This window comes from Aethalodelphis obliquidens, unplaced genomic scaffold, assembly GCF_003676395.1.
Source record: "Aethalodelphis obliquidens isolate GAN/ISIS:26980383/991018 unplaced genomic scaffold, ASM367639v1 scaffold97, whole genome shotgun sequence".
In the NCBI taxonomy this organism is placed as follows: Eukaryota; Metazoa; Chordata; class Mammalia; order Artiodactyla; family Delphinidae; genus Aethalodelphis; species Aethalodelphis obliquidens.
Window position 1 is genome coordinate 3,259,819 of NW_020838041.1, and position 25,250 is coordinate 3,285,068.

The window sequence follows — 25,250 nt, forward strand, 5'->3', positions numbered from 1 at the left end:
CGTGGGGCGTCCTCTCTGCCCCGCAGACCCGCGCTCTCCAGGACGGTCCGCGGCGCTCCCGGGGCCTCACGTCGGCTGTGGGAGTGAGCCACGAGGGGAGCTGCGAACCAGAAAGGAATCCTGTTACTGTCCAGTTAGCTGTCGGGTTCGCACCTGCTGTTAGCATTTACTCAGTGGGGAAGTGTTTTCTGTCTTAATTCTGGAGTTGGCTGCTTATTTTAGTACTGATATTTTCAATTTTAATTTCTTCAATGTCTTCTCTTATTTTCCACCCCAACTGTAACTGTGTCCCAATTACAGTTCTGTCTTCGGAGCTGAAATTGATTACTTTCTCGGGTGGTTTTCTGAGAATCGAGTCTTAAAAATGTCTCTTAGAAAAAGCAGGCACTGTGTTGAGTCTGGTGGAAAGGAGAGATAGTATGATAAAACAAGCAAAGACCTGTAGTTTTGGAAGCCAAACCGAAAGAATTGGATAAAAGAAAAAAGAAAAACAGAAAGAACTCCATGGACTAAATGTACAGTCTCTGTTTGTCCACCAGAGGGAGGTATGTTAACTGGTGGGAACAGAGGCCGCGCTGAAAGGTTTTCATAAGCTGAACCGGTGTCATTGCTTTAAAGAATGGAGTATTCTAATTTGTAGTTCATGTTTTAAGTGTACGGGAAATTATTATTTAATAAAAGTTTCCTCACTTTATACAACAGAGTATGTGCATCATAGCTGGTGCACTTAGTACATTTAAAAGTTCAAAAATTGTGGTGATGGTTTTGTAATGTGTAAAAATACCAAATCACTATGTTGTGCACCAGGAACTGACATAGTTTATAGGTTAATTATACTTCAACAAACAAACAAATCTTGTAGAAAAAGAGAACAGACTTGTGGTTTACCGCAGGCAGGGGAATTGGATGGAGGTGGTCAAAAGATACAAATTCCAGTTATAAGATAAATAAGTACTAGAGATATAATGTCCAATGTGATAAATATAATTAACACTGCTGTATGTTATATATGACAGTTAAGAGAGTAAATCCTACGAGTTCACATCACGAAATATAGCTGTTTCTTTTTCTTTTATTTTGTTATCTATATGAGATGATGGCTATTCACCAAGCTTACCGTGGTCATCATCTCATGATGTATGTAAGTCAGATCATCATGCCGCACACCTTAAACTTATACAGTGCTGTATGTCAATTATATCTCAGTAAAACTGGAAGAAAAAAGTATAAAAATTATGTTTTACTTATACACAGGATTATTTGTCAGGATTTATTCACTTGCATATAAAATATTTTTTTCTTTAGAATATTTAGGAAATCTAAACGCTCATGTTTGTTTAATGGTAGTAAACAATTGTATAAATTTATTGTTTAAGTTTACTCTCAGAGAGCCCTGTTTGGGGGAAGACGTTTCAGAAAAAAAACTTAGATGATTTTAATTTTGAAAAGCTTTTCATATCATTATACACAGATTGATTTGTTGTTTTATTTTTGGTGGCATAACTTTTCTTTGGCTGAGCTAGTTAAATTAATTAGATTATAATAATTATCACTGAATTCCGTAATCACATAGCTGGAAGATTCATCTCCTTTCAGGTAGGTTTGCACTTAAATTATGTAAGGAACTTAACTACTTATATTTTTCTTTAAAATCTCCAAAGAGGGTATCATTTTCTTACTACCTCAGGAAAAAAGCAAGTAAAATAGATACAGTAAGGAAGTACTACCTGGAACTTCCTAGTATTGAGACTGAATTCTTCCTATTGAGATTTAAGTTTATACCTCTTGGGAAAGTATGGATTTGACTTGCACTTGGCCAATTTTAGCTTATTTTTACAACTGGAACCAGATGTTTCTTCTTTCCTGATTCTGAATGCGAAAAGAATACAGCCAGAAGAAGTATAACATTATCGATCTATGAAAATTTTACCCTAGTTTAAAAATCCTTATTAGAAAACCGGTATGTAAAATATATGGTCCAATTATACATACTTTTTTTGAGCCGATATTGTGTACCAGGATCATAATGTTAAAATGGTGCACGTGGATTGCTGTCAGAGATCTGTTTCCTGAGATTTCAGCAATTTGCTGAAATTTGAAAACTTGCCCTTCTCTTACTTTCTTGTTTCCTTGCCAGACTAGCAGAGTTCAGCTAATAATAGTTTCTTGAAGAGGGTTAGGTTCCTAGCTAAGTATTATTTCCTATCTGGTTTAATATCAATATTTCTTTTATTCTATAGGGACAGTTCTATTTGAGAGCTTGTGAACAATTTTAATTATCAGCAAGAGGCTGAGTTGGAATACGAAGAGGTTCCATGCTGACAAGTTACAAAGTAAACCTCATACAGAATTTTTAATTCCAATAGATGATGAGGCATGAGAAGTTCTATGGTGACTCAATTAATGCAAGGAAAATATGGCTATATAAAGTATACAGTATTACATCTTTTTATGCACATTGTTCTTCACAGTTCTCAAAGATGTATGACTTAATTAGTATTTATAAAGAATTCAAGGATACCTAATTAAAGCATATATGGATAGACGTAGTATTATTAGACATAATAATTTACATTTATATGTCCCTTTTTCATTTGATTCTTGGCTTGTCTCAGGGGAAATTGAGGCACATGATAGAACATAGTAAAGTTTCCCTTTACAACGACCTAATCATTTTTGCAACATTATTTTAAATGAAAAACTTCAACCATACAGGAAAGTTCAAAGAACCTGATAATTGTATATGTTCTCTATCATAATGGAAAACAGTTATGTTTTGTCCAGGGCTAAAGCCCTGGGGACTTAAAGTTACTGAGTCAACCTGACAGGTTTTAATAACCAAGTTCACTGTGAATATGAAAATGGCCTGCGTGCTGCCTTAGGAATTTAGGACGTGCATGGTATTTTTTTTTTAAGTGAACTATAGTTGACTTACAATATTGTGTTTGCACCATAGTATTTTTTTGTAGCTTTGGGAAAAAAATCATGGAAGACGGGATATATGTCCCACATATGCCTCCCAAGTAAACTTAAGATCCATGTAAAGGGTAGAAGAGGAGGAGAGAGACAGAAGGGAAATTAATATTTATTGTGAACTGGTATACGCACAGAGATAGTACTAGATATCCTTGCATGTATTATCTTATCCGCTCCACACGACCACCCTGTGAGTTTGGTTTTTTTTTTTTTTAATTTTTTGGCCGCGCCGGGTCTTGTGGGATCTTAGTTCCCGAGCAGGGATTGAACCGGCGCACCCAGCCGTGAAAGCGCCGAGTCCTAACCTCTGGACCTCCAGGGAATTCCCTAAGGTATTATTATTCCCATCTTACAAATCAGGGTCGGAGAAGTCAAGTAACTTGTTGGGAGGAGATCTGAACTTGAATGCGCTTCCCACTACACCTGCGAGCATCAATCCCAGGATCTCTTCAGGGCCACCTGTTAATGCGTTCTAAATTACAACGTTAATAAAGCTCTGCATTTACAACCAGGACACGGTTTTGAGAGTTTCGGGTACTTTCCGTCCAGTTTTCCCCAATAGAAAGTAGGGATAATTACCGACCCCTTTTCCACTTCAAAAGACTGACGTGATAGTTAGGGAGCCGAGATTAGCTGTAAATCAGAACAAGAATAAACTACGACTCCCAACAAGCCCGCGGAGGTGCCTCGGGCGGGGGACAGCTCCCGCTTCGGGGCAGAGGTGACCCCGCGCGTCCGCGGCCAAGCAGGGAGCCCCCCCCCCCGGGCCGCGTCTCTTTCCCGATGCATCCAGGGACTTGTAGTTCCCTTTGGGCGCGGGTGCGCCCGGGGGAAGGGGGGCGCGCGGATCTCCTACTACAAAGTCCCGTGATGCAACCGGGGCTTCGCCGCGCCTGCGTGCTGAGGCCGCGAGGGAGTGCGGGCGGCGCGGGCAGCGGAGCAGTAAAGATGGCCGCGCGCGGGTCTCCGCCCTCCGCTCCCGGCTGAGACGCTTGGCGGCGGCTGTGGCGGCGGCCCGCAGCAGCGGCGGCGATGGCGGAGATGGAGCACCTGGGCGGGAAGCGGGCCGAGTCGGCGCGGGCACGGCGGGCCGAGCAGCTGCGGCGCTGGCGGGGCTCGCTGACGGAGCAGGAGCCCGCCGACCGGCCGGGCGCGGAGCTGCCGCCGCAGGCTCAGCGCGGGGGCCCGCGGGTCCGCTTCGAGGACGGCGCCGTGTTCCTGGCCGCCTGCTCTAGCGGGGACACCGACGAGGTGAGGCGGCTCCTGGCCCGGGGCGCCGACGTGGACACGGCCAACGTGGACGGCCTGACCGCCCTGCACCAGGTGAGCGCACGGGGCCGGTGGCCGAGCCGCCTTCCGCCCCCCCCCGTGGCAGGGGTCCCCGCCGCCCGGCAGTGTCCGCATCCCGCCGCCCCCAGTCGGCGCGGTGTCCCCCGGTGCGCGCCCGCGCCGCCTGCCCGGTTCCCTCTCGGAAGCCGGCTTTCCGTTCTCCTGGGAGCGAGTCCGGGGTCGGGCCGGGGCTGGCGGGTCTGGGTCCGCGCCGCGTCCTCTGGTTTGCGATGGTTCGAAGGCAGCTTCCGTGTCCCGCGGGCCCAACTCGCGAGCCCCCGACCTCACGCTCTCCCCGCCAGCGTTACCCGCGCTGGCGGAGAACCAACCTGCGGAATCACCTGGTTTGCTTGATGCTCGTGGAATAGTCTTTCTTTCTTTCTTTTCCCCTAAAGCCCCCTGTGGAAATGACACGCCCCGGATCGGGCTGTAATCTGTGGACTGTGGGTAACTTGACAGTTAGTTCTGTGCTTGGTACGAACACCTTCACTTTCTCCCTCTTATGCAACCATGTTCTGTGTGGCTGTCATGACTAACTCCACCCTCCCTCTCCACGTGGAACTCCATCAGTTATTTCGGTGAGCCGAGAGCTGGACACCCACTCTTAATCTCTTGTTTTCCTTCTGCTGTGTGTGCAAAGTGGATGTGTTGGCATGAGAATCCGCTTATAAATAATAAAGTTCGCGTCATACCACTTCCCTGAACACATTAGCCAGTACCTTAAAATTCGTCCTCACCATGTTTGCAGTCCTTTTTTTTTTTTCAGATAAAAGAACCTTCTTTTCACCCTGTTATATGCATTTCTTCATGCTCTTAACAGTGCCCCACCTAAGGTAGCAACCAACATTTGTGTAGTCCTTTGCTTTTAAAAAATTATTTTATATGTCTTACTGCATGTAATCTCAGCAGTGATCCTTTGAAGTAGGTGTGGCAGGTAGTGTTGTTATAATAACCGTTTTACAGTTGAGGAATCTGAAGCTTAGAAAATGGTTGCTTGTGCGAGATTACAGGGGCGAGAAGTTGCACTTAGGCATGGATTTTTCAGATTTAAGCTCCAGAGCTGTATATCTCACCTAATAAGGAGCTGAATATAAATAAGATGGACGCAAAAGAGTGTAACCGAAAGTGGGGTCCGGCTGCTCGCAAGCCAATAAAGAGGCAAGTTTGGTGGAAAGGAAAGTTTGCTTTACTTTGGATGCCAACAAGTAGGGGGGGGTGGGGCAGAGGGTGGACGCCTGCCTAAAGGCCGACTCCCCCCACCGACAATCAGTGGCCAAGAGCTTTTACGGGGGAGTTTCAGGGATGTATAGGCAGAGGGAGGGGGCTACATGCAGAAACAGCACAGTCAGCTCTGACGGTCATCTTGAAATTGGTCATCGGTGGTCTGATCAGCGTCATCTTGATTGTTTTTAAGTACAGTTAGGCTTCAGTTCCAGGGTCGGTTTGTTCCCATTTCTTGAGGCTGGTTCTCAGAACTGTGGCAGCTTAGGTCATGGCTACAGCCTGGTCATCATGTAGTTAACTTCTTCCAGCTGGCGGGGGTTTCAGTATCTACAAAGTAAACAGCTCACAGGATATGGCTCAGAATATTATCTGTAGCCCTTGAGGAGGGACTGAAGGTCCTTGACCATGCTTAAGGACTAAACTATTATTATTTGGTCTCCTTTGACTGTTTTCCTTTGTTTCTGCATTTTCTCACTTCTCTGATTAAACTTATTCTTTGACTAAAGTTATTCCACAGACAAAAGGCAGGCTGAGGACATGGGGGGCATAGACCATAGGGTCCTTCTCTGTTTCAAGAGAGCCACGTGCATTATTTTAAATTTCTGAGCCCTTTGAGAGGATGAATTTTTAGTTTTCAGATGTATTTGGGATGATGAGATTGAGGTCTAGATTCTGAAAGAAAACACTTGAAGGGGTCCTAGAGGCTAGAGGAGTAGAAACCTGTTTCTAGTCTCCACGTGTTCTTTATTGAAGCACAGTTTTCTGAGTATAACTCAGTAGCCCTGTTTCTTTTAAGGTGACTCTGCCAGCTGAGCCTGGCCCTTACCACACACATTTTAACAATGCTCTGAGAAAAAAAAAAAAACAAAAAACAATGCTCTGAGAAAAGCACCTACTTTGAGGTTACTCCTGGTAGGTCTCCTTCCCACACCAGGAAAGCAGTTTTCTGACCCCTTTTCCTGAGACTGGTCCCCTTAGTGTCTTTCTTTCTCTCTTAATTACCACCCCAGATTGTGAAGTGCAACTTCTCTCAGTTAATATTCTTTCACATTCCGCAATCTCCTGAAATAGGAGAGGAAGAGATGACAGCTGTGGAATTTTCTTTGAAACACCTGCCGGTGCACTATGGCATTCCTCCCTATTTACAGGGCTGGTGGTGAGTTGAGTTGACCAGGTATACTCAATACTAGGAAATTCAGCTAAAGATTAAGCTGCTTGAAGATGTGAGATCAAGCAAACCTTATGTTGAGAGACCATCCCTTTGCTTGAATCAAGACAGGGGCTTATATTGGCTCAGGAATCCTTTTACAAGTCAGTTTCTGCAGAGTTACAGTATGTTTCTCCCATGTCTGAAGAACTCTGAAGATACATACAAGATTATTTTCAAAATGTGAGGCTGGAGCCGCCAGAGGCTGAACAGCCATCGAGTGAATGACTGCTTGTCCCGTGAAGCGGAGAGTGGTACACTTCCATGAATTACTTAGTTAAAATACCCCCCTGCTGTACAAGTGTGATGTGAGCTCTCAGGATGGCTGCTTCCAATCTCTCTTGTTTTGGCCGCAGCCTCCTGACCAGCTGTGGACTATTACCTGGGCACATTGGAAGAAACTCCCAGAAGATGTTGGGGGGATGAGTTTTCTTCGCCCACAAGGTTACAATAGATGTTTTGCACTTCAGGTTGTGGCGCCTTGGTGCTCCTTTTGACTTAGAGACCTTCTTTCTTGGCAGCCTTTGCTTCTGCCAGGAGGTGCTTGAGTCAAAGATAAGCTCCAGGGGGCCTATTAATAATGCTTGAAATAGACTGGGATAAGAAATGTCTCAAAGATTAGGCCTACTCTGATGAAAGCCTTGGAAACTGATGCAGTCTAACCAAACTTGGGCAAATAAATTAAGATTTGGTGTGTATGTAGAGCCGTCAATGAAAAGGGCGTTAATCTGATTATGTAACCCTTGGAAGCACATGTTTGCTCACAGAGGAATTCCCGTTTTATTTATGTGTGTATATTACAGGGCATGAAATGTGGGCTAATAATTCTGTGTGGGCTGGTGCTTTTAAAATTTTCCTTTTATTTGTTTATTTATTTTGTAAGGTCGATTATTAGCACCTATCTTGTATCCTTAGCATTATGATCTTGGGTACTGTAGGTCCAGGTACAGGCTCTTAGAACTGTATCTACCAAATTACCAGGGTACTGAGAGGCAAGTGCTTGCTTTTGGAAAGGAGGTTTTCTGGGACTTGTTAAAATGATGCCCGCTCTTCCTTCAGAGTGTATTATATTGGCACATATGTTTATGCGGGTGTGGGGAGGGCACCGATGTCAGTACACGTGTATCTTAACACTAGGTCAGGCTGATCAGTCTTCATTTGGAGGGATACCTAGGAGACTAGAATGATACTGTGCTTGACTCAGAATTCAGGTTGGTTTTGTAACAGTCTTAGAGTCAACGTTTGGACCCTCAGGGTCACCCCAGACTGGAATTCAACTCCTAGCAGCCTCTGTCATTCTAGAGCTGCCTCAATCTGACCCTGTATCCTCAGGGAAATGAAAATTATCTATTTCCCTGGAAGAGAGGTGGAGGTAGGGATAGATGAGGGAAGGAAGAAAGACAGAGCAGTTTATATTCAGAGTGAGACAGAAGAACACTAAGATGATTACATGTTCAATTCAATTCCAAATAGTATGTATGTGTGCCGACTTATAAGATAAAACTTGTATGCTTTTTTTAATTGGGGTGTAATTGACATTTAACATTATATTAGTTTCAGGTGCACAGCATTTGCTTCAATATTTGTGTGCACTGTGGAATGATCACGGTAATAAATCTAGTCACCATGCAAAGTTAGTTTTTTTTCCCTTGTGATGAGAAATTTTAAGATACACTTTCTTGGCGACTTTCAAATATGCACTACAATGTTATTGAATGTAATCACCTTGCAGTACATTACATCCCTGTGATTTATTTATTTATTTAACTTTTTATTTTGTTTTGGAGAATAGTTGATTAACAATGTTGTGATAGTTTCAGGTGTACAGCAGAGTGATTCAGTTATACATATACATGTATCCACTCCTTTTTCAAATTCTTTTCCCATTTAACTTGTCACATAATATTGAGCAGAGTTCCCTGTGCTATTCAGTAAGTCCCTGCGGGTTATCCACTTTAAGTATAGCAGTGAGTACATGTCAGTCCCAAGCTCCCTAACTATCCCTTCCCCCACCCTTCCTCCCTGGTGACCATAAGTTCATTCTCTAAGTCTGTGAGTCTGTTTCCGATGACTTGTTTATTTTATAACTAGAATAAAACTAGTATTCTTAATCTTTTCTCTTTTATTCCAAGTTCATTATTTACTTGTCTTATAGTTCCATGTGTGAAGGGACTTATCCTGTATATTGGTGAATTTTGCTTAGTGTTAGGGGCACAAGGTAATCTGGGATTAAGAAAACCTGTTGGCGTCTTTCTTATTGTGGATCTAGAACAGTCATCCTGAGTCATTTTGGTAGTTTACCTCTTCACATTGGTTAATAGGAGGCCTTCAGAACATGTTGGCCACCTGGCCGCTTGCCTTATGAGTATTTGTCTCAAGTTGCCGTGCCATAATGGAACTCAAAGCCAGATTTGGAAATTAGGTTTATTTTGATGGTGGTTTTTTTTGGGGGGGGGGTTGGGGGAGTACAGATGCAAGTGACTTGTATTTGTTCCCTAGCCAAATTTTTGTTCCCCATTCTTAAAGTCCTGTAGAGTAGCTATATACTATCGTTTGGGCTTTGGAATCTTCTCAGTGAGTATTTTCCAATAGCCAAGCTGTAGTTTGTGTGTAGATGGCGCACAGTTCTGCTAAAGGTAGAGGGCTGGACAGGTCTTATCGGTAAATTAAAATCGAGTCCCTGCTTATTTTTATATTTTTAAATTAAAGTGTACTTTATATACAGTAAAATTCACCTTTTACAAATGTAGAGTTCTGACAAGTGCACACAGCTGTGTACCCACCACAGTCATGATACGGAGCACGTTCGTTGCGCCCAGGGTTGCTCTGTGCTCGCGGCCGGCTCCTCCTCCCGCCCCCAGCCCTTGGCAGCCCTTCCTCAGTTTCCTGTCCCTGTAGCCACGATGCCATGTAGACGGATCGTACAGTATGGAGCCTTTTGAATCTGGCTGCTTTCGTTTGCTGTCATGTGTTGAGGTTCATCCATGTTGTTGTGTGTGTCTGTAGCGCATTGGTCTTTATTGCTGAGAGATGTTCCGAAACGTATGGATGGACCACAGTTTGTTTATCCGCTCACCAGTTGAAGGACGTTGAGGTTATTTACAGTTTCTGGTAATAATGAATAAAGCCACCATAAACATTTGCATACACATTTTTGTGTGAACATAATTTTTCATTTCTCTTGGTTATATTCCTAGGAGTGGGGCAACTGCATCACGTGGTAATGAACGTTTAACTTTAAAGGAAGCTGCCAAGCTGTTTCCCAAAGTGGCCCCACCATTTTGCTTCCAAACAGCAGTGTCTGAGTTCTGGTTGCTTCCCGTCCTTACCAGTACTTTGTGTGTTTTTTTTTAAGCCATAGTAATAGTCATGTAGTGGTGAGTCATTTCCAATGACAGTTATAATACTAGTAGTAGTCGTAGTGGCAGCAGCAGTAGGTGGTAAAAGTACTGATCATAGCTCCCACTATTTATGATGCTATTTACTCTGAGCCAGGGAAGGTTCTGTGTTCTTCTGATATGTTAACTTGTGAGTAATACTCAGAAGAACTCCCGAGATATGTACTTTATCATTGTCTGGATTTTACAGAGATGGGGAAACTGAGACACTGTCCAGGGTCACACAGGTAATGAATTGCAGAGCTGGAATTTATTTAAGCTCAGATCCCCAGTGGACACCTGGAACCGCGTGCAGTGTGGAACCCTGTATGTACGTACCCAGGGTGGGTTGGAGTGCTGACCCTGCGAGAGAAAGCCTGTGTGTGTCTTTACAGCCGGTCCTGCGTTGCCAGGGCTCCACATCTGTGGATCCAACCACCTGGGTATCGTCCAGTGCTGTAGTACATGTTTATTGAAAACATCTGCCTATAAGTGGACCTGCACAGTTCAAACCCCTGCTGTTCAAGGGTCCATGGTACTGTTATTTCCTTACTGACGGGTGGGCAGTGTATGCAGACTGGGTGTTCTGGACAGGGTGGGGCGGAGCGGGTGGACGGGAGAGTTCATCAGCTATTCTGAATGGCAGTCAATTTAAAACTTAGGGATTGCTTATTTCTGGAATTTTCCATTTGGTATTTTCTGACAACAGGTGACTGAGGAAAGTGAAACCAGGGCTAAGGAGGGGGAACTACTGTATCTGTTTGCTGATAGGCACAGTTTCTGCCGTCAAGGAACTCAGTCTGGTTTGGAGATAGATAAAAACCAATTCCTTTTAGAGGGGTACATTCTATGATTCACTCCTAAGTGGAGGGACAGAGGAAGGCAGTTCAGGGTGAGAGGCAGGAATGGGTGTGGTGTGTAGGCAGAGGGCGCAGGGGAGTCCCGATGGACGTGTCGGGAGGGGTGGGGATGGGGGGGATGCAATCCTTAGTAGAGAACGGTGGGTTTGAGCAGGAGAGGTAACCCAACCATAGCAGTGTTTTAGGAATAGGAAGCTGTAATTGGATTTCAGAATGGATGGAGGGACAGAGATGAAGGAACCAGCTGAGAGAATAGAGAAGAGAAAAGTGTAATACAGTTCTAGCCTGAGTCTGAGAGACTTGTGTTATTCAGACAGGAATAGGATTCAGTCCCGCATTGGACTGAGCTGCTCTGAAGACATCCACATAGAAATATCCTGTCGACATCTGTGTGATTCAAGGCCCGTCATCACCTCCCATCTAGGCTCCGGTTCTCTCACATTTAAAATGAGAGACTTGGATATTGGCATAAAGGTGAGAGTTGAAGGGATGAGTGTGAAGAGGATGGGGTAAAATATGAAAGAGGAGAGCAAAAAGCACAATGCGGTGGCAGCAGAGGAGGCAGAAGTTCCGGTTAGAGCTGTAGGGTAGGTGGTAGGTGGAGTGATGCCCCTCAGGACCTAATCCTCAGGACCTGTGGCTCTTACCTTACCTGGTAACAGGGCCTTTGCAAATGTAACTAAATTTAGGATCTCGCGCTGGGAAGATTTGCCTGGATTATCCAGATGAGCCCAATGTCATCTGAAGGGTCTTTGTGAAAGGAGGCAGAACGGTCAGTAGTAGGAGATGTGATGGCAGAAATGAGGCTGGAGCCGTTGAGGAAAGGGCCAAGAGACAAGGCGGGTGGGCAGCCTCGCGCAGCTGAAAAGAGCGCGGGGACAGAGTCCTCCCTCAGAGCCTCCAGAAGGAGCTGGCCCCGCCGGTGAGACTGACTTTAGACTTCTGACCTCCAGATCTGTGAGATGGTGAATACATGTACTTTTAAGGCACTGAGTTTATGATCATTTGTTGCAGCAGCAAGAGGAAACTAATGCAGAGGAGAACCGAGAAAGCACAGTGATACTGAGGAGTTTCAGGAATGGATGGTCAATAATGTAAAAGGAAATGGAGAAAGAGGCCTGAAAAAAACTTAGATTTGGTCATTTATAATTTTTGAAAGAGCAGTTTCAGTGGGAAGGTGTTTTGAGGACTATTCATGGAGATCATATGACATTTTTACTATTAGGGATAACTTGTTAGTCTTTCTGTTGACTTTTGGAAGGGGAAAAAAAAAAGATCTACCATCAGTGTGATTACAGCTGTAAATTAGGGCCCAAAGTATATGAGAAGACTCCTAAAAGGCTGGTTTCCGGTTAGTTCAAGAGGTTTCATAATTTATGAGTTACGAATATTTTAGGATATTAAACCTGGCACTAGAGGCAGGAAGGTTGCATTCCTGTTACTGAAGGGCTGACTAGCTAGTTTAGGTTATTTTATTTCCCAGTTCTGCTTTGGCCCATTTCCCACTCATTAGCACTGTCACTGGAAGGCAGCCTTAGTGGAGCCGTGACAGGGAGGTTAGTGCCAGCAAACTGTTTCACCTGCTGTTTATTCTTTCACATTCATTTACTGAATGAATAGATGTGCCGGACTCTGTGCTTCTTGTTACATAGCAATTGATACATCTTAGAATCTAAATAGAATTTGGGGAATGCTCTCCAGAATACCTGGTTACTGTTATCATTTATAATAGGAAATTGGCAATGTAGTGATTTCCTTTCTTCCTTCCTTTCTCTTTCTTTCTTTCTTTCTCTCTCTTTTTTTCTTTCATTTTTGGCTGCATTGGGTCTTCGTTGCTGCACACGGGCTTTCTCTAGTTGGGGTGAGCGAGGGGTACTCTTCCTTGCGGTGTGCGGGCTTCTCATTGCCGTGGCTTCTCTTGTTGCAGAGCATGGGCTCTAGGCGCGGGCTTCAGTAGTTGTGGCACATGGGCTCAGTAGTTGTGGCACACGGGGCTTAGTTGCTCGGCTGCATGTGGGATCTTCCTGGACCAGGGCTCGAACCTTGTGTCCCCTGCATTGGCAGGTGGATTCCCAACCACTGCACCACCAGGGAAGTCCCATGTAGTGATTTTCTATTTTAGCATTCTGGCTTTTGGAGGTTGGAGGGGAGTATTACATTCATCAGCATTTGCAACTGTTTTCATCTGTACTTGAGGATGAAAATGATCCTGTTTTCCTAAAGATGGTGGAAGAGGGAAGTTTGAGATCTTTAATTAATCTTTAGTGGTTCAGTAAATCCAGATAAATGATCTCGACCCAGAGTTTTGTATAAGGCAAAGAATTGAAAACACATTTGGGTTACTAAACAAAGCTCGCTCAAATTGTTGACTCTTTTTGGCTTTGAATTTCTTTCTTTTTCTGCTTTTGAAGTATAATTTAAAAATGTTTCTTAGATTTTAGATTGTAACCAGTTTGAGTAAATTTGGGGGGCTTGAAGTTTTATCAGGCACGCAGAGTGTGTATTTGTTTCGTAAGTCAAGTTAATTGGAAAACTGAAGCCTTAGTTTTCAATATTGAAAATTGATCTGTATGTAGTTTCTGATGCAGTGTTGTACTACATTGTACTTATGGAATGGGTTTATGTAAGAATTTAGAAAAGATTTAGTTCTTAGTATACTTAAACATCATAATACTGTGGCAATCTGTTGGAATCATGTTCTAATGCAATTTTCGGAAAATATTTTACAGTGCCACGCTCTGAATATCCGTGATATATCTGGAAAAACCTGGCTTTTACATATGAATTTTTGGTCTAGTGACCTACTTTCTTTTCGTTTTTAAACTTTTAAATTATGGAATATTTCAAAATACAAAAATAGAATAGTATAATGAATTCTCAAAAGTTGTCAACTCATTCCCAGTCTTGTTTCATTTTTAGATCCTTCGCTCCCCATCCCCAATATACTGGATTATTTTACAGCCAATCCTAATTATCACATAATTTTATTTGTAAATATGTATTTGTAAGAGATAGGAATTTAAATAATAACAATTACAATTTCATTAACACACCTGGTATTCAGTAGTGTTTAAATTTCCCTGGTGGTTCATGAATTTTTTTTTTTTTTTTTTTTTAACTGTTGGTTTATTCAAATAAGGTCTGCATTGGTTCATAGGTACCTTAAGACTCTCTTAATCTATAGTTTCCTCCTCGTTTTTTTTCCTCTGCATTTTATTTGTTGAAAAACTGAATTATTTGAACTGTAGAGTTTCCCACAGTCTTGATTCTGCTGACTGCATGCTTATAATGTTAACATGTTCCTTTGTCTCCTGTATTTTCTATAAACTGATGATAAGATCCAGAGATTTGATCTGATTCAGATTTGAATTTTTTGGCAAGAGTACATCATAGGTGGTGGTATATACTTCTGTCAGGAGGTACCTAATATCAAGTTATCTCTTTGTGGTTTAGTGGCCATTGGTGGCCTAAACAGAATTTTGAAGTTTCAAGCCAGCCTTGACTAGACCTGAATTCTATTAATCAATACATTCTTCTAATCATCATCACATCTCCCTGTGTTGACCTTCTACTCGGGATACCAAATATCGGTTCAAAGCGTGTAAATTGTGAACCTTGTGAATAAAGTGGCTCATACAGGTCAGTGTAGTGTATTGACTGTTGCACGGCTTGACGTGGGGCTCGGCAAATATAGATCAGTGCCTTCGTGTGTAAAGATTTGTCAGTGACGATGACCGTGGGGTAAACTTTATCGCCTTTTCAAATCTGTTTCATTAACTCTTAGCTGAAGTTCCCCCTATTTTGATATACTGTTCAAAGTTCTGGTTCAGTACTGTGGTTTCTTGCCCCCCAATGTCACCACCAGCCCTTGAGCTTTATCATAAAAGAAAACTTGGAAGGAAGGGATCCAAAGAAAACTAAAAAGTAGAGTAAATTGGCTGTACGGGGAGAAGAGAGACTTCCTTCCCAGGGCCCTGCCTTATAAGGGGGGAGGCGGGAAGAGAGGAGTGTCCATTCTGGGTGTATCAGTCAGCTGTGGGCAGATGATGCGCTCATCTTTGAAAATGGAAGTGACATTTGGAACATTCAAATGGAGACTGGGTTGGTCGGCAAGGAGAGGTCTGCCCTTCTAGTTGAATGGGAATTTCACAGCAGGGTGTATTGTTTTACAGACTGTGTTTTATTTATATGGGGCATTTCATGGGAAGCAGGTTTACTCTCTTTCTGCTTCTCTGCAGCATTTTTCCAGGTGTCTTTTTTTAGTTAGTTATTTTTATTCTTTCATTCATTCATTTTAAAAGTCGGCTGGCCTAGCTATGAGATGTGGCTCTAAAGTGCCAAACACATTATGTTTGGGTCCTTTGGATGCAGCTTCACAGTTTTGTGATCATGCCTCTCGTATTGAGGCATGTTTAGATTGTCCCCTCTTGACGGTAAATAGCATGGAAAATGAGGTCAGAAGAATGACTCATCTCACTGTAAATCACCAGGGGTGATGGAAAGGGTTCTGAAGGGTCACCAAGCTGCTTTTCATCTGCTGAGAGCCTTCTTCCCTGCTGGAGAGCTCCCGCAGCACAGGGGCCAGGTGAAAAGGCCCATCCATTCGCGTCTCCCGACTGCCGCGCTGGGCACAGGACTGGCGTCAGGAGAGTCTTCCTGCTGGGACTGTCAGTGCTCAGTGGGTATTTGTGGCAGGCATGGACTCATGGTCATGGTTGGCACCAGTTGTCAGGTGCAAGGAGACGCTGTGTGCCTTGCTTAAGCTCTTTCTTTGCTAACGCCCGTCCCCGACAGGATCACCAAGGCTCAAGGGTTTTGAATGGGAAATAACTTTGAAGCATAAGTCAGTATCTACATTATTGTTACGAAGGCTATTACTGTATCTTCTTTTTCTTTTTTTTTTTAAATATCAAAAGAAGAAAAATTTCCCGTTCTGCCTCCATAACGCACTTCTGTGGTTTGGATCTTTAAAAATTTAAATGATCCTTTATTAAGTTTTTTTGGGTTTTTTTTGGGCCAAGTATTTATTGAGTACTTCTTAGATGCCAGATCCTATAGTAGATGCTGGGATACAAAGATGGCATAGTCCCTGTCCTCAGGGATTGGGAAACTCACAGGTTTAAACACACAGTCTAGTCCATATTGCTCCTGTTAAGCGTTGACTCCATTTCCTATTACCCTGTTCATAGGAAAAGTGCAGAGAGAGTGTTGATCATTATCTACAATTTGCCTTTGTATATTTTTAGATAATCAGCCTTCTCTGATCCAGTCTTCTTTATTCTGATCTAATACCCATCCCTTTATTTAAGATCAGTTTCCGAATCATTAATCATTTTGCTGTCTCTTCTGTGGATTTCCTAGCTCTGCAGCTCCCTTTGGCCTCACTGGCTCAGGGGTAAGAGTCAGTAATGGCTTCAGCTCTGGGGGCTACCACTAGGGGAAAAGACTTGTTAGAGGGGCACTTTAAAGCAGAGTTGCAGGACTGGCCATATATATTGTTTTGTTATAGGATTATCAAGTTTCAGGACACCATAGCAGAAAGAACCTTAGAGGACAACATCTTATCCACCTTTGTCATTTTTACAAATGAGCAATCTGAGGCCTGGAAAGCAGCTGAAAGAGTACCGTAAGCACGGAACAGAAATAAAATATGATGAAATGTTTTATTTATAGAACAAGTCAGATTTCTGCTTGATATTCTTCTCTGTCTCTGAAAATGTGGTTGTTTGCAAGACAACTTCAAGAAAAAGCAGAATGTTCTCTAACTCCTTTTGAACTTTTGAAGAAGCATGATACCATATGGTTGTATTTCTCTTTAAAAAACTTCAATATAATAGAAACATCATGGGATAATTATTCACATTCCAAGAAAATGAATCTAAGAGTTCTTTTAAGTATTGGTTTCCCATTTGACTTATTCATCTGTATATTTACTGCTAAGCAACATAACATTAAAATGAAATTATATAAAAGAAAAAACAATTCATTAGTACACCATTAGTACACAAAATGATTAAGATTATGAGCTTTGGAATCGGATATACCTGGGTTGTAATCCTGGTTTTGCTACTTACCTAAGCTTTGTGTTAAGCTATCTGAACTCAGTGCCTGATTCTTAGGAGGCACTTGGTGAAGTTCCGTCAGTCCGAAGACGAAGACCACGGTATTTAACGAGGCCTTACTGTGACCCACCGGGCACTGTGTGAGCTCATCCCCTGTTATCCCTCGGAACTTGTCTCCCCCTTGTTCTGTCACACTGGCTGCCACTGCAGCCACCCTGGCCTCCCTGTTTCTCGGGAACCCCAGTTGCTGCTCTCCCTAAAAGGCCTTGCATCTCTTGTTCCTTCTGCCTGGAATCCTCTTACGTCAGATATCCCCATGGCTGGCTTTTTTTTTTTCTTTAGACTTCCGCAGAGTCTTTAGTCAAATGTCACCTTTGTAGTGAAGCATTTCCTGGCCATCCTATCTAAGAATGATAGATGAACTGTCCTCACTTTCTCATTTTTAAAAATTGAGGTATATTTTACTTGTAGTAAAAATGCATAGATATTAAGTCTGTAATTGATGGGTTTTGAGAGTGTATACAACCACGTGCCCATCACCCAGATCAAGAAACAGGACATTTTCATCATCCTTGGAAGTTCCTCTCGAACCTCCTTTCCCCAGGGAATCATAGTTAGGATTTCTATCATTCTGCATTAGTCTTGACTGTTCTTAAAATGGATTATATTGTGTGTACTGTTTTATGTTTGGTTTCTTCAACTGAACATGTGTTTGAGGTTTATCCATTCCTTTGTATGGCTGAGTAGTGTTCCATTGTGTGACTATTCCACAATTTGCTTATCCTCCTGTTGATTGACATTTGGGTTATTTCCTCTTTTGTTGGTGTCCATTATGAATAAAGCTGTTATGAATGTTGTTCTGTAAGCCTTTTCATAGACATATGTTTTCATTTCTCTTGGGCAAATACATAGGAATGAAATTGCTGGGTCCTAGAGTTGTACAATTGTAACTTTATTAACAGCGTGCAGTTTTCCAGTGTGGTCGTAGCATTTTACACTATCCTAGCCATGAATGAGAGTTCTGTTTGCTCTGCATCCTTGTTAATTTTTGATAATGTCAGTCTTTTTTTGTTGTTGTTTAGTCATTGAATATTAGTCATTCTAGTATTTGTGTATGGTTATCTCATTGTGGTTTTAATTTGCATTTAGTGACTAATAATGTTGAATACCTTCTCAGTATTTTTTGGTCATTTGGGGAGAGAGAGAGAGAGAGAAGTGTCTAGTTCAAATCTTTGGCACTTAAAAACATTTTTTGTCTTTTTATTGATTTGTAGACATTCTTTATATTTTCTGGATATAAGTCCTTGTTTTGATATGCATTATAAATATTTTTCTCCCTGTGGCTTGTTTTGTCATGTTCTTATCTTTTTCTTTAAATAAACCTTTTATTTTAGAGTGATTTTAGAGTTACAAAAAAGTTGCAAAGCTAGTTCAGAGAGAGCTTGTATACCCGTCACCCAGCTGCCCCTAGTGTTAACATCTTACATAATGATGGCATGTTTGCCCAGACAGTATTGTGTTGTTTTATTGATGTTCTGAATGGCGTTTTCCTCATATTATCTAACCAGTTTAAGCTGCTTTTTTAAAAATTTATTTATTTATTTTTGGCCGCATTGGGTCTTCACTGCTGTGTGTGTGGGCCTTCTCTAGTCGTGGGGAGCAGGGGCCACTCTTAGTTGCAGTGTGCAGGCTTCTCATTGCGGTGTCTTGTCTTGTTGTGGAGCACAGGCTCCAGGCGCGTGGGCTTCAGTAGTTGTGGCACGTGGGCTCAGTACTTGTGGCTCGTGGGCTCTAGAGCGCAGGCTCAGTAGTTGTGACACACGGGCCTAGTTGCTCCGCGGCATGTGGGATCTTCCCAGACCGGGGCATTGAACCTGCGTCCCCTGCATTGGCAGGCGGACTCTCAACCACTGCGCCACTAGGGAAGTCCCTGGCAGGCGGATTCATTTGTTTTTTTCTTTTGTTGTTTGTGCTTTTAATATCATATCTAAGAAGTGATTGACTAATCCAAGGTCACAAATATTCACATCTATATTTTCTTCTAAGAGTTTTATAGTTTTAGTTACTACATTTTGGTCTTTGATCCATTCTGAGTTAGTTTTTCATATGGTGTGAGGTAGAGCTCCAACTTCATTCTTTTGCAGGCAAATGTCCAGGTGCCTCAGCACCATTTGTTGCAAAAACTCTAAAGTTTAAACCTTTCCTTTTCTGGTCTGCATTTTTTGACCAGAACCTCAAAGAGTGTTGAATAATAATAGTGATGGAAGGCATCTTCCATCTGTTGTCTTTCTTTATTTAGGATGTCTGTCATATGTCTCCATTAAATATGATGTTTACTTTGTTTTTAATAGCTTCTTTTGGTTAAGCAATTTATTTCTAGTTAAGGTTTTTAAAAACCTTTTTTATTGCAAAATTTAATACACATACAGAAAAGTATATGTAAAACAAAAATATATAGTCAATGGATTTTTATAAAGCAAAGGCCTGAGTTACCATCACCTTGGTCAAGAAATGAAAGATTATTTGCTAACTGTTCTAAGATCAGGAATGAATATTAATTTTTTGATATCTTTGATGTTAGAGCCATTAGTTAATAACCCTGGGAAGTTTAAAAGGTATTTGAGTCATGTCACACATAGTATGCTTTAAAAGTGCCTCTGGGCTTCCCTGGTGGCGCAGTGGTTAAGAATCTGCCTGCTAATGCAGGGGACACAGGTTCGAGCCCTGATCTGGGAAGATCCCACGTGCCACGGAGCAACTAAGTCCGTGTGCCACAACTACTGAGCCTGTGCTGTAGAGCCTGCGAGCCACAACTACTGAAGCCTGTGCGCCTAGAGCACGGGCTCCGCAACAAGAGAAGCCACCACAGTAAGAAGCCCGCGCACCACAACGAAGAGTAGCCCTCGCTCGCCGCAACTAGAGAAAGCCCGCGTGCAGCAACGAAGACCCAACACAGCCAGAAAAAAAGTGCCTTTTCCCCCCAGAAAAGTGCCAGTTATCAACTGTAGTTTAGCTGAGCCACTGAGGCTGCCGTGATTTAACATTTCCAGGAAGATCTGTTTTTCTCCTCAGCTTTGTAAGGGCCATCCACCTGCATTCTCGTTGTCTGTCCTTGGATGGCTCACAGGTACCTCAAACCCAGCATATTCACGGGTTCCTGTGTTTCCTCTCTCAGTAAATGGCACCTCCCTCTACCCAGCGGTTATGCGAAACCTGGGTAACATCTGTGGCTCCTTATTTTTCTTGATTCGCTTGTTCACAGTTATTGTGTGTTAGGTGCTTATTAGGCCTGAGGGTGCGCAGGGAACAAAACAGACATGGTCCTCTCGTGAGCTTCCAGCCATCAGGTCCTGCGGATTCATCTCCTACATGTCTCTTGAGTCTGTCTGCTTTCATTTGGTCTCTTTTTCATTACTTTAGTTCAAGCCTTTATCTCTCACCTGGGTAATAGAAATAGTCTGCTGAGTGGTTTCCCCGCTTCTCCTCGTTTCCTCTGTTTCCTATACTTCAGCCAAGAGTTGCTGAACATTGCATACTTCCCTTAAAACTGTTAAGTGGTTGGCATTGCCCTGTTCTCTAGTCTCCTTCTCACCATTTCCAACTTTGGATTCTGTGCTGCAGCTACATTGATTGTCTTTCATTCCCTCAGTTATGGTGTGTTCTCTTGTCTCCCCTTTCCCAACCTTATTGTCTCTCCTCTTTGCCTGCCCATCTTTCAGGTCTCAGATTCAACATCGTTGCTTCTAATTCCCCCCGCCACCCCGTGGCTTACCCATACTCTGTTTTCCCATGTTAGGTGCTTCTCCTATGCTTTCCCTTGGTATCTTATAGCTTACCTGTCATGGCACTTGACATATAGTCTTATAGTTTCTCATCTAATTGTCTGTCTTCCCCTAACTAGACTGTAAGCTCTGAGAGGCCAGGGACTGTGCCTAACTTATTCACCATTATGTTAGCTGCATCCACCATAATATCTATTCAATTTTAGACATTGGGAATAACTATTTATTCAGTGAATGAATTCATGAGAAGAAGCTGGTGGTGGCAAGGGAGGGGCAGTGAGTTGTTCCAGAGACTAATTTAATGAGAATAATCAGAATTGGAATTTGGGTTCCTATTTATAACTTTCTTTGCTGCAAAGTATATGATTTTCTTTCTTAATAATTGATTCTTATTTTAGATATTTTTTGTTTTGTTAAACTTTGCTTGGTTAGGTCTTAGAGATAATTAGGAATTGGATATCATGTTCTTACGGATTTTAAAGACCAGCAGAGCAAGGAGGAGAGCATAAAGCAGGATTTTAGATGCTGAAAATATTGCAGCATTTAGAGCCTTGACCTACAAGCAGTATGTCGACATGAGAAGTGCAGCTGTTAGGAGTGTCTCTGATACAGAAAGTGTTTGCAAAGCTCAGACGATTTGCTGTATTAGAAGTACTACAGCTTTTATATCAGCTTGAAGCAAACTCTAAATTGAATGAATTGGTACAAATATCAGAGTTTTACAATCAGAGTTGTAAAACAGATGTTTCTTTAGTACAGTTTGGGGATTGGAATGTAAATTCGGTCTTGTACGTAAAGATAAAAGACTTGCATCCTTTTAGAAATTATATGTGAATTAAGTAAAATTAGTCTTTATTTTTATTTGACATAAAAATTACCCTGGAAGTTGTTGTATGTAGTAGAGTAATATGGAAAGAATCATTAAAGTTTTTTCAATATAATATAAAGATTAAATAATAAAATAGGATAACGGACCAAACCAGAATCCATCAAGGACGATGTGTCTGTTCTCTTTCTGAATGCTGGGCGCTGCTGCTCTGTGCCCCGCACGTGCTGCACGTCCAGTAGGGGAAAGAGTGAAAGAAACGTCCTCCTCCCTCAAGAACTTGTATGCCTTTGGGTGAGATGAGGCCTTATTGCATGAGAAAATAATGACTAGCTGTTTAAGATGGGGTGACTGGAATGAATAGACCATTAGTGGGGGTGTTCTGAGGAAATAGGGGTTACTTTCAATTGGAAAGGGCACAGTTTCTGGCAGGTTGGGCATCTCATTACTGCTTTTTGAATAAAGAGACTGAATATTTTAGAGCAGAAGATCAATGTGAGAAGGATAGTATTTTAAATGATTAATTCGGTAAGATTGTATTGGATTTAGAATGGAGAAGCAAAAATTAAGATGCACAGTAGCTTATTAGAATAGCTTCTACAGCAATAGTGAAAAGGGGTTAAGAGAACAGTAAGGTATGAGTAGGCATGTAGGCAAAACACAGGATGTTGAGACTTACTGGATGTAGAAAGCAGGTGAAGCCAAAGTCGGAGACAATTTTAAGATTGGGAGAATAAACTGAAATTCAACAAATATTTATTAAGCATCCATTGTGTGCCAGATACTGAACTAGGTGCTGGGGGAAATGGTGAGGAAGTCCTCTCTGGTGCAGCTTTTTCTCTACACTGTGCTGTGACAGACACGGGGAAGGCACGAGGAAGCTGATGTGGGGCAGAAGCAGAGCTTAGCTCAGGCATTTACAGCTTGAGGGAGGATTGTGAGATGCCAGACCACTAAGGTGCATTGAACACTTGGAATTCGGAGAGGAGTTTAGGGGCTGAGGCGTATTTTGAAGTCGGAACCGCTGGACTGGTGGGAAGTCCACTGTTATCACAGCCACCCTTTCATAAGTGACCCCAACTTCCTGTGGTGTGTGCTCTTCACAGCACTTACGCTGCCTCCTCCTGGCCCCGCTTTCCTAAGCTCCTCAGAGCGCAAGGTGAAGTTGATCCCATTTCCTCTTGGCTGCATTACAGACATGTGGGTGTTGTATTGAAGAAGCAGCAGAGTAGTCAAGAGCAGGACTCTGGGGCCAGACCGTGCGGATTTCAGTCCTGGTCCTGCCACTTTCGAGCTTAGGCAAGTCCCCTAAAGCCTTTGTGCCTGTTTCTCCGTAGGTAGAATGAGGATGATGAGCCTTTCAAACTCATGGAGCTGTTACGAGGAGTAATTGAGTTAATGTATGTGAAGTGCTCAGAACGCTGCCTGCCACCAAGAGTGCTTATATATGTATCGGGTAAACGAAGTGAAGGGCCTTCCTCTGGGCCTTCGTTACCACCTGCCAGCGTTTTCATCATCCCCAGGGACGCCGCGTCTCATTTTCGTGCTCCAGCCACATCTTCACTTTCTTTCCTAATAAGAATGGTGACATAATCATCATTTACTCAACAACAACAACAAAGACATGTTCAGTGCCCCTGTCTGTCCCTCCAGACCCTCTCTGTTGTCATTCCTCCTTCCAGCCTCCTTTTAGAGGCTGGTACCACCCTCCCTGCCTCATCTGGAATGTACTCGGTCCACCGTCTCTTCTCGTGTGCCCCACGCGCCTCTCCCTTCCTGTCTCCTTCTTTTCTTTAAAACACCTCAAGTTGTCTCCATTCTTAAAAATAAAAATGGCCTCCAAAAGAACTTTTTCTCTTTTTCAAGCCACTGATTCATCTTTTTTTCCTTTGTCCTCAAATTCTCTTTAAGAAGTGGTGTATAACTGCTCTTCTAGTTTAATTCCTGCCATTCTACTGAGACTGCTTTCTTAAAGGTTACCACAGACTTCCTAAAGGCCTCACCTTATCATTCTTCTTAGTTTCTTTGCTTTTGGACCATTTTATAATATTTTGTCCACATGATTCCTTTCATCAGTGAAAACTCTTGTCCTTTGGCTTCTGAAGCATTGCTTTCCCAGCCCTTCTCTAACCTCCTGAACCAGCCTCCTGCACTTCCTTTACTCTAACCCTCCACTGCCCACTCTGTTCCCAGATGTCCATTCTCAGCCACTTTTCCATCCATCATTTCTCCATTTGTAACCTTACCGGCTCTCCCAGGGCCTCATCCGTAGCTTATGCACGAATGGTGTCCAGATGTGTCCAACCCTGACCTCTGTCTAGTTGATCTTTTTTCTGGACTCCAGATTTATATTTCTAACTGTCCACTAGACATCATGATCTAGATGTGTTACTCAGGTTTATCTTAGTCTTGGTATTTCCAGAGCAAAACTGTTTTCATGCCAGTCACAAACTTGTTCCTCCTGTCTTGTCCTCGGGGGAGGAAATTATCATCTAAGACATCGGTTCCCAGTTGTCTGTCCCACGTTGCTGCCTGACTGACCGCACGAGAATCATCAGGGGCACGTGTTGAAGACAGAAACTCCTGAGCGCAACCCTCCAAAGCCCTTCACTCGGTAGGTCTGGGGTAGGACCCAGGGACCCTTTATTCTGTGCTTATCCATATTGGGAGTCACTGACGGAAACTGGGATTTGCTCTCTCTCCGCCTTCCCCTGTGATCTGCTGAATCATCAGGACTTGCCAGTTCTGTCTTTTAAATGTCTCCGTTCACACTGTTGGGACCCTGTTCAGGCTGTCCTCTCTCCTGTGAACTGTAGGCACATGTTTTCTGAGTGAGTGCTTGTGGAATAAATGAGTGCATCATTACTGTAGTGTGCTGTAGGTCTGCCTTTTTCTAATTTCGCACATTCGCAGTCCATTTTAGTAGTACCTTCAGAGTTATCTTTAAAATACCAATCTAATAATGCAACTTTAATTTAAAACATTATCAGTGGTTGCTAAATGTAACTGTATACCATAGTGTTCATTAGAATACGGATGCCTGGGCCCTACCTTTGGAAATTCCAATTCGGTAGCTCTGGGGCACAGCCCAGTAATCTATATTTTTACCATGCATCCCAGGCAATTCTGATGCAGCTTTGCGTTTTGAAACCCTTGGAACGCAGGTAAGAAGGCTAACAACGTGGCATCTAAACTGTTTCCAGCCTGTCTCACCAGTTTCTCTCCCTCTGCTCCCCAGCCACACTCACAGACCTGCAGGGTTATCCCTCGCCGTTACCCGCCCGCCCGCCCACTCCTCCTGAACTTTTGCTCGCACTTTTCTCTCTGCCTAGTTGCCCCCCTGCCCTTCTACACCTGTAAAACCCTCCTAATCCTTCAGGGCTCCGCTCAGATGTCACTTCCTCTGTGACATCAACCCTGTCGGAATGTGTCCTTCCTTCTTGCTCTCATAGCATCTTGCTCTTGATGTGGTTTAGCAGCCGCATGTGACAGTGTCTCCCACAGATTCATCCTTGCCTTGTCTCGTGCTAGGCCACGAGCCCCTGCCCGCAGAGCGCGTCTCAACCATCCTTTCTCCTTAGTGCCCAGCACACTGCTTGAAAAAAAT

General features: G+C 42.9%; 1 protein-coding gene across 12 annotated transcripts in view; it reads left to right on the forward strand.

Annotated features, from left to right (window-relative positions):
• The first annotated feature begins 3,897 nt into the window (after nt 1-3,897).
• The window catches only part of PPP1R12B (protein phosphatase 1 regulatory subunit 12B), a 201,208-nt gene continuing 179,855 nt past the window's right edge, over nt 3,898-25,250 (forward strand). For 4 of the 12 annotated variants that reach the window (XM_027096044.1, XM_027096047.1, XM_027096048.1 and 1 more), the window contains exon 1: nt 3,900-4,299. In XM_027096044.1, the coding sequence (XP_026951845.1) occupies nt 4,009-4,299 (291 nt within the window). In that variant the 5' untranslated portion in view covers nt 3,900-4,008. Of the gene's footprint in view, nt 4,300-25,250 lie in introns of all 12 variants that reach the window. The other 8 variants (XM_027096046.1, XM_027096053.1, XM_027096055.1 and 5 more) reach the window with 4 other exon arrangements.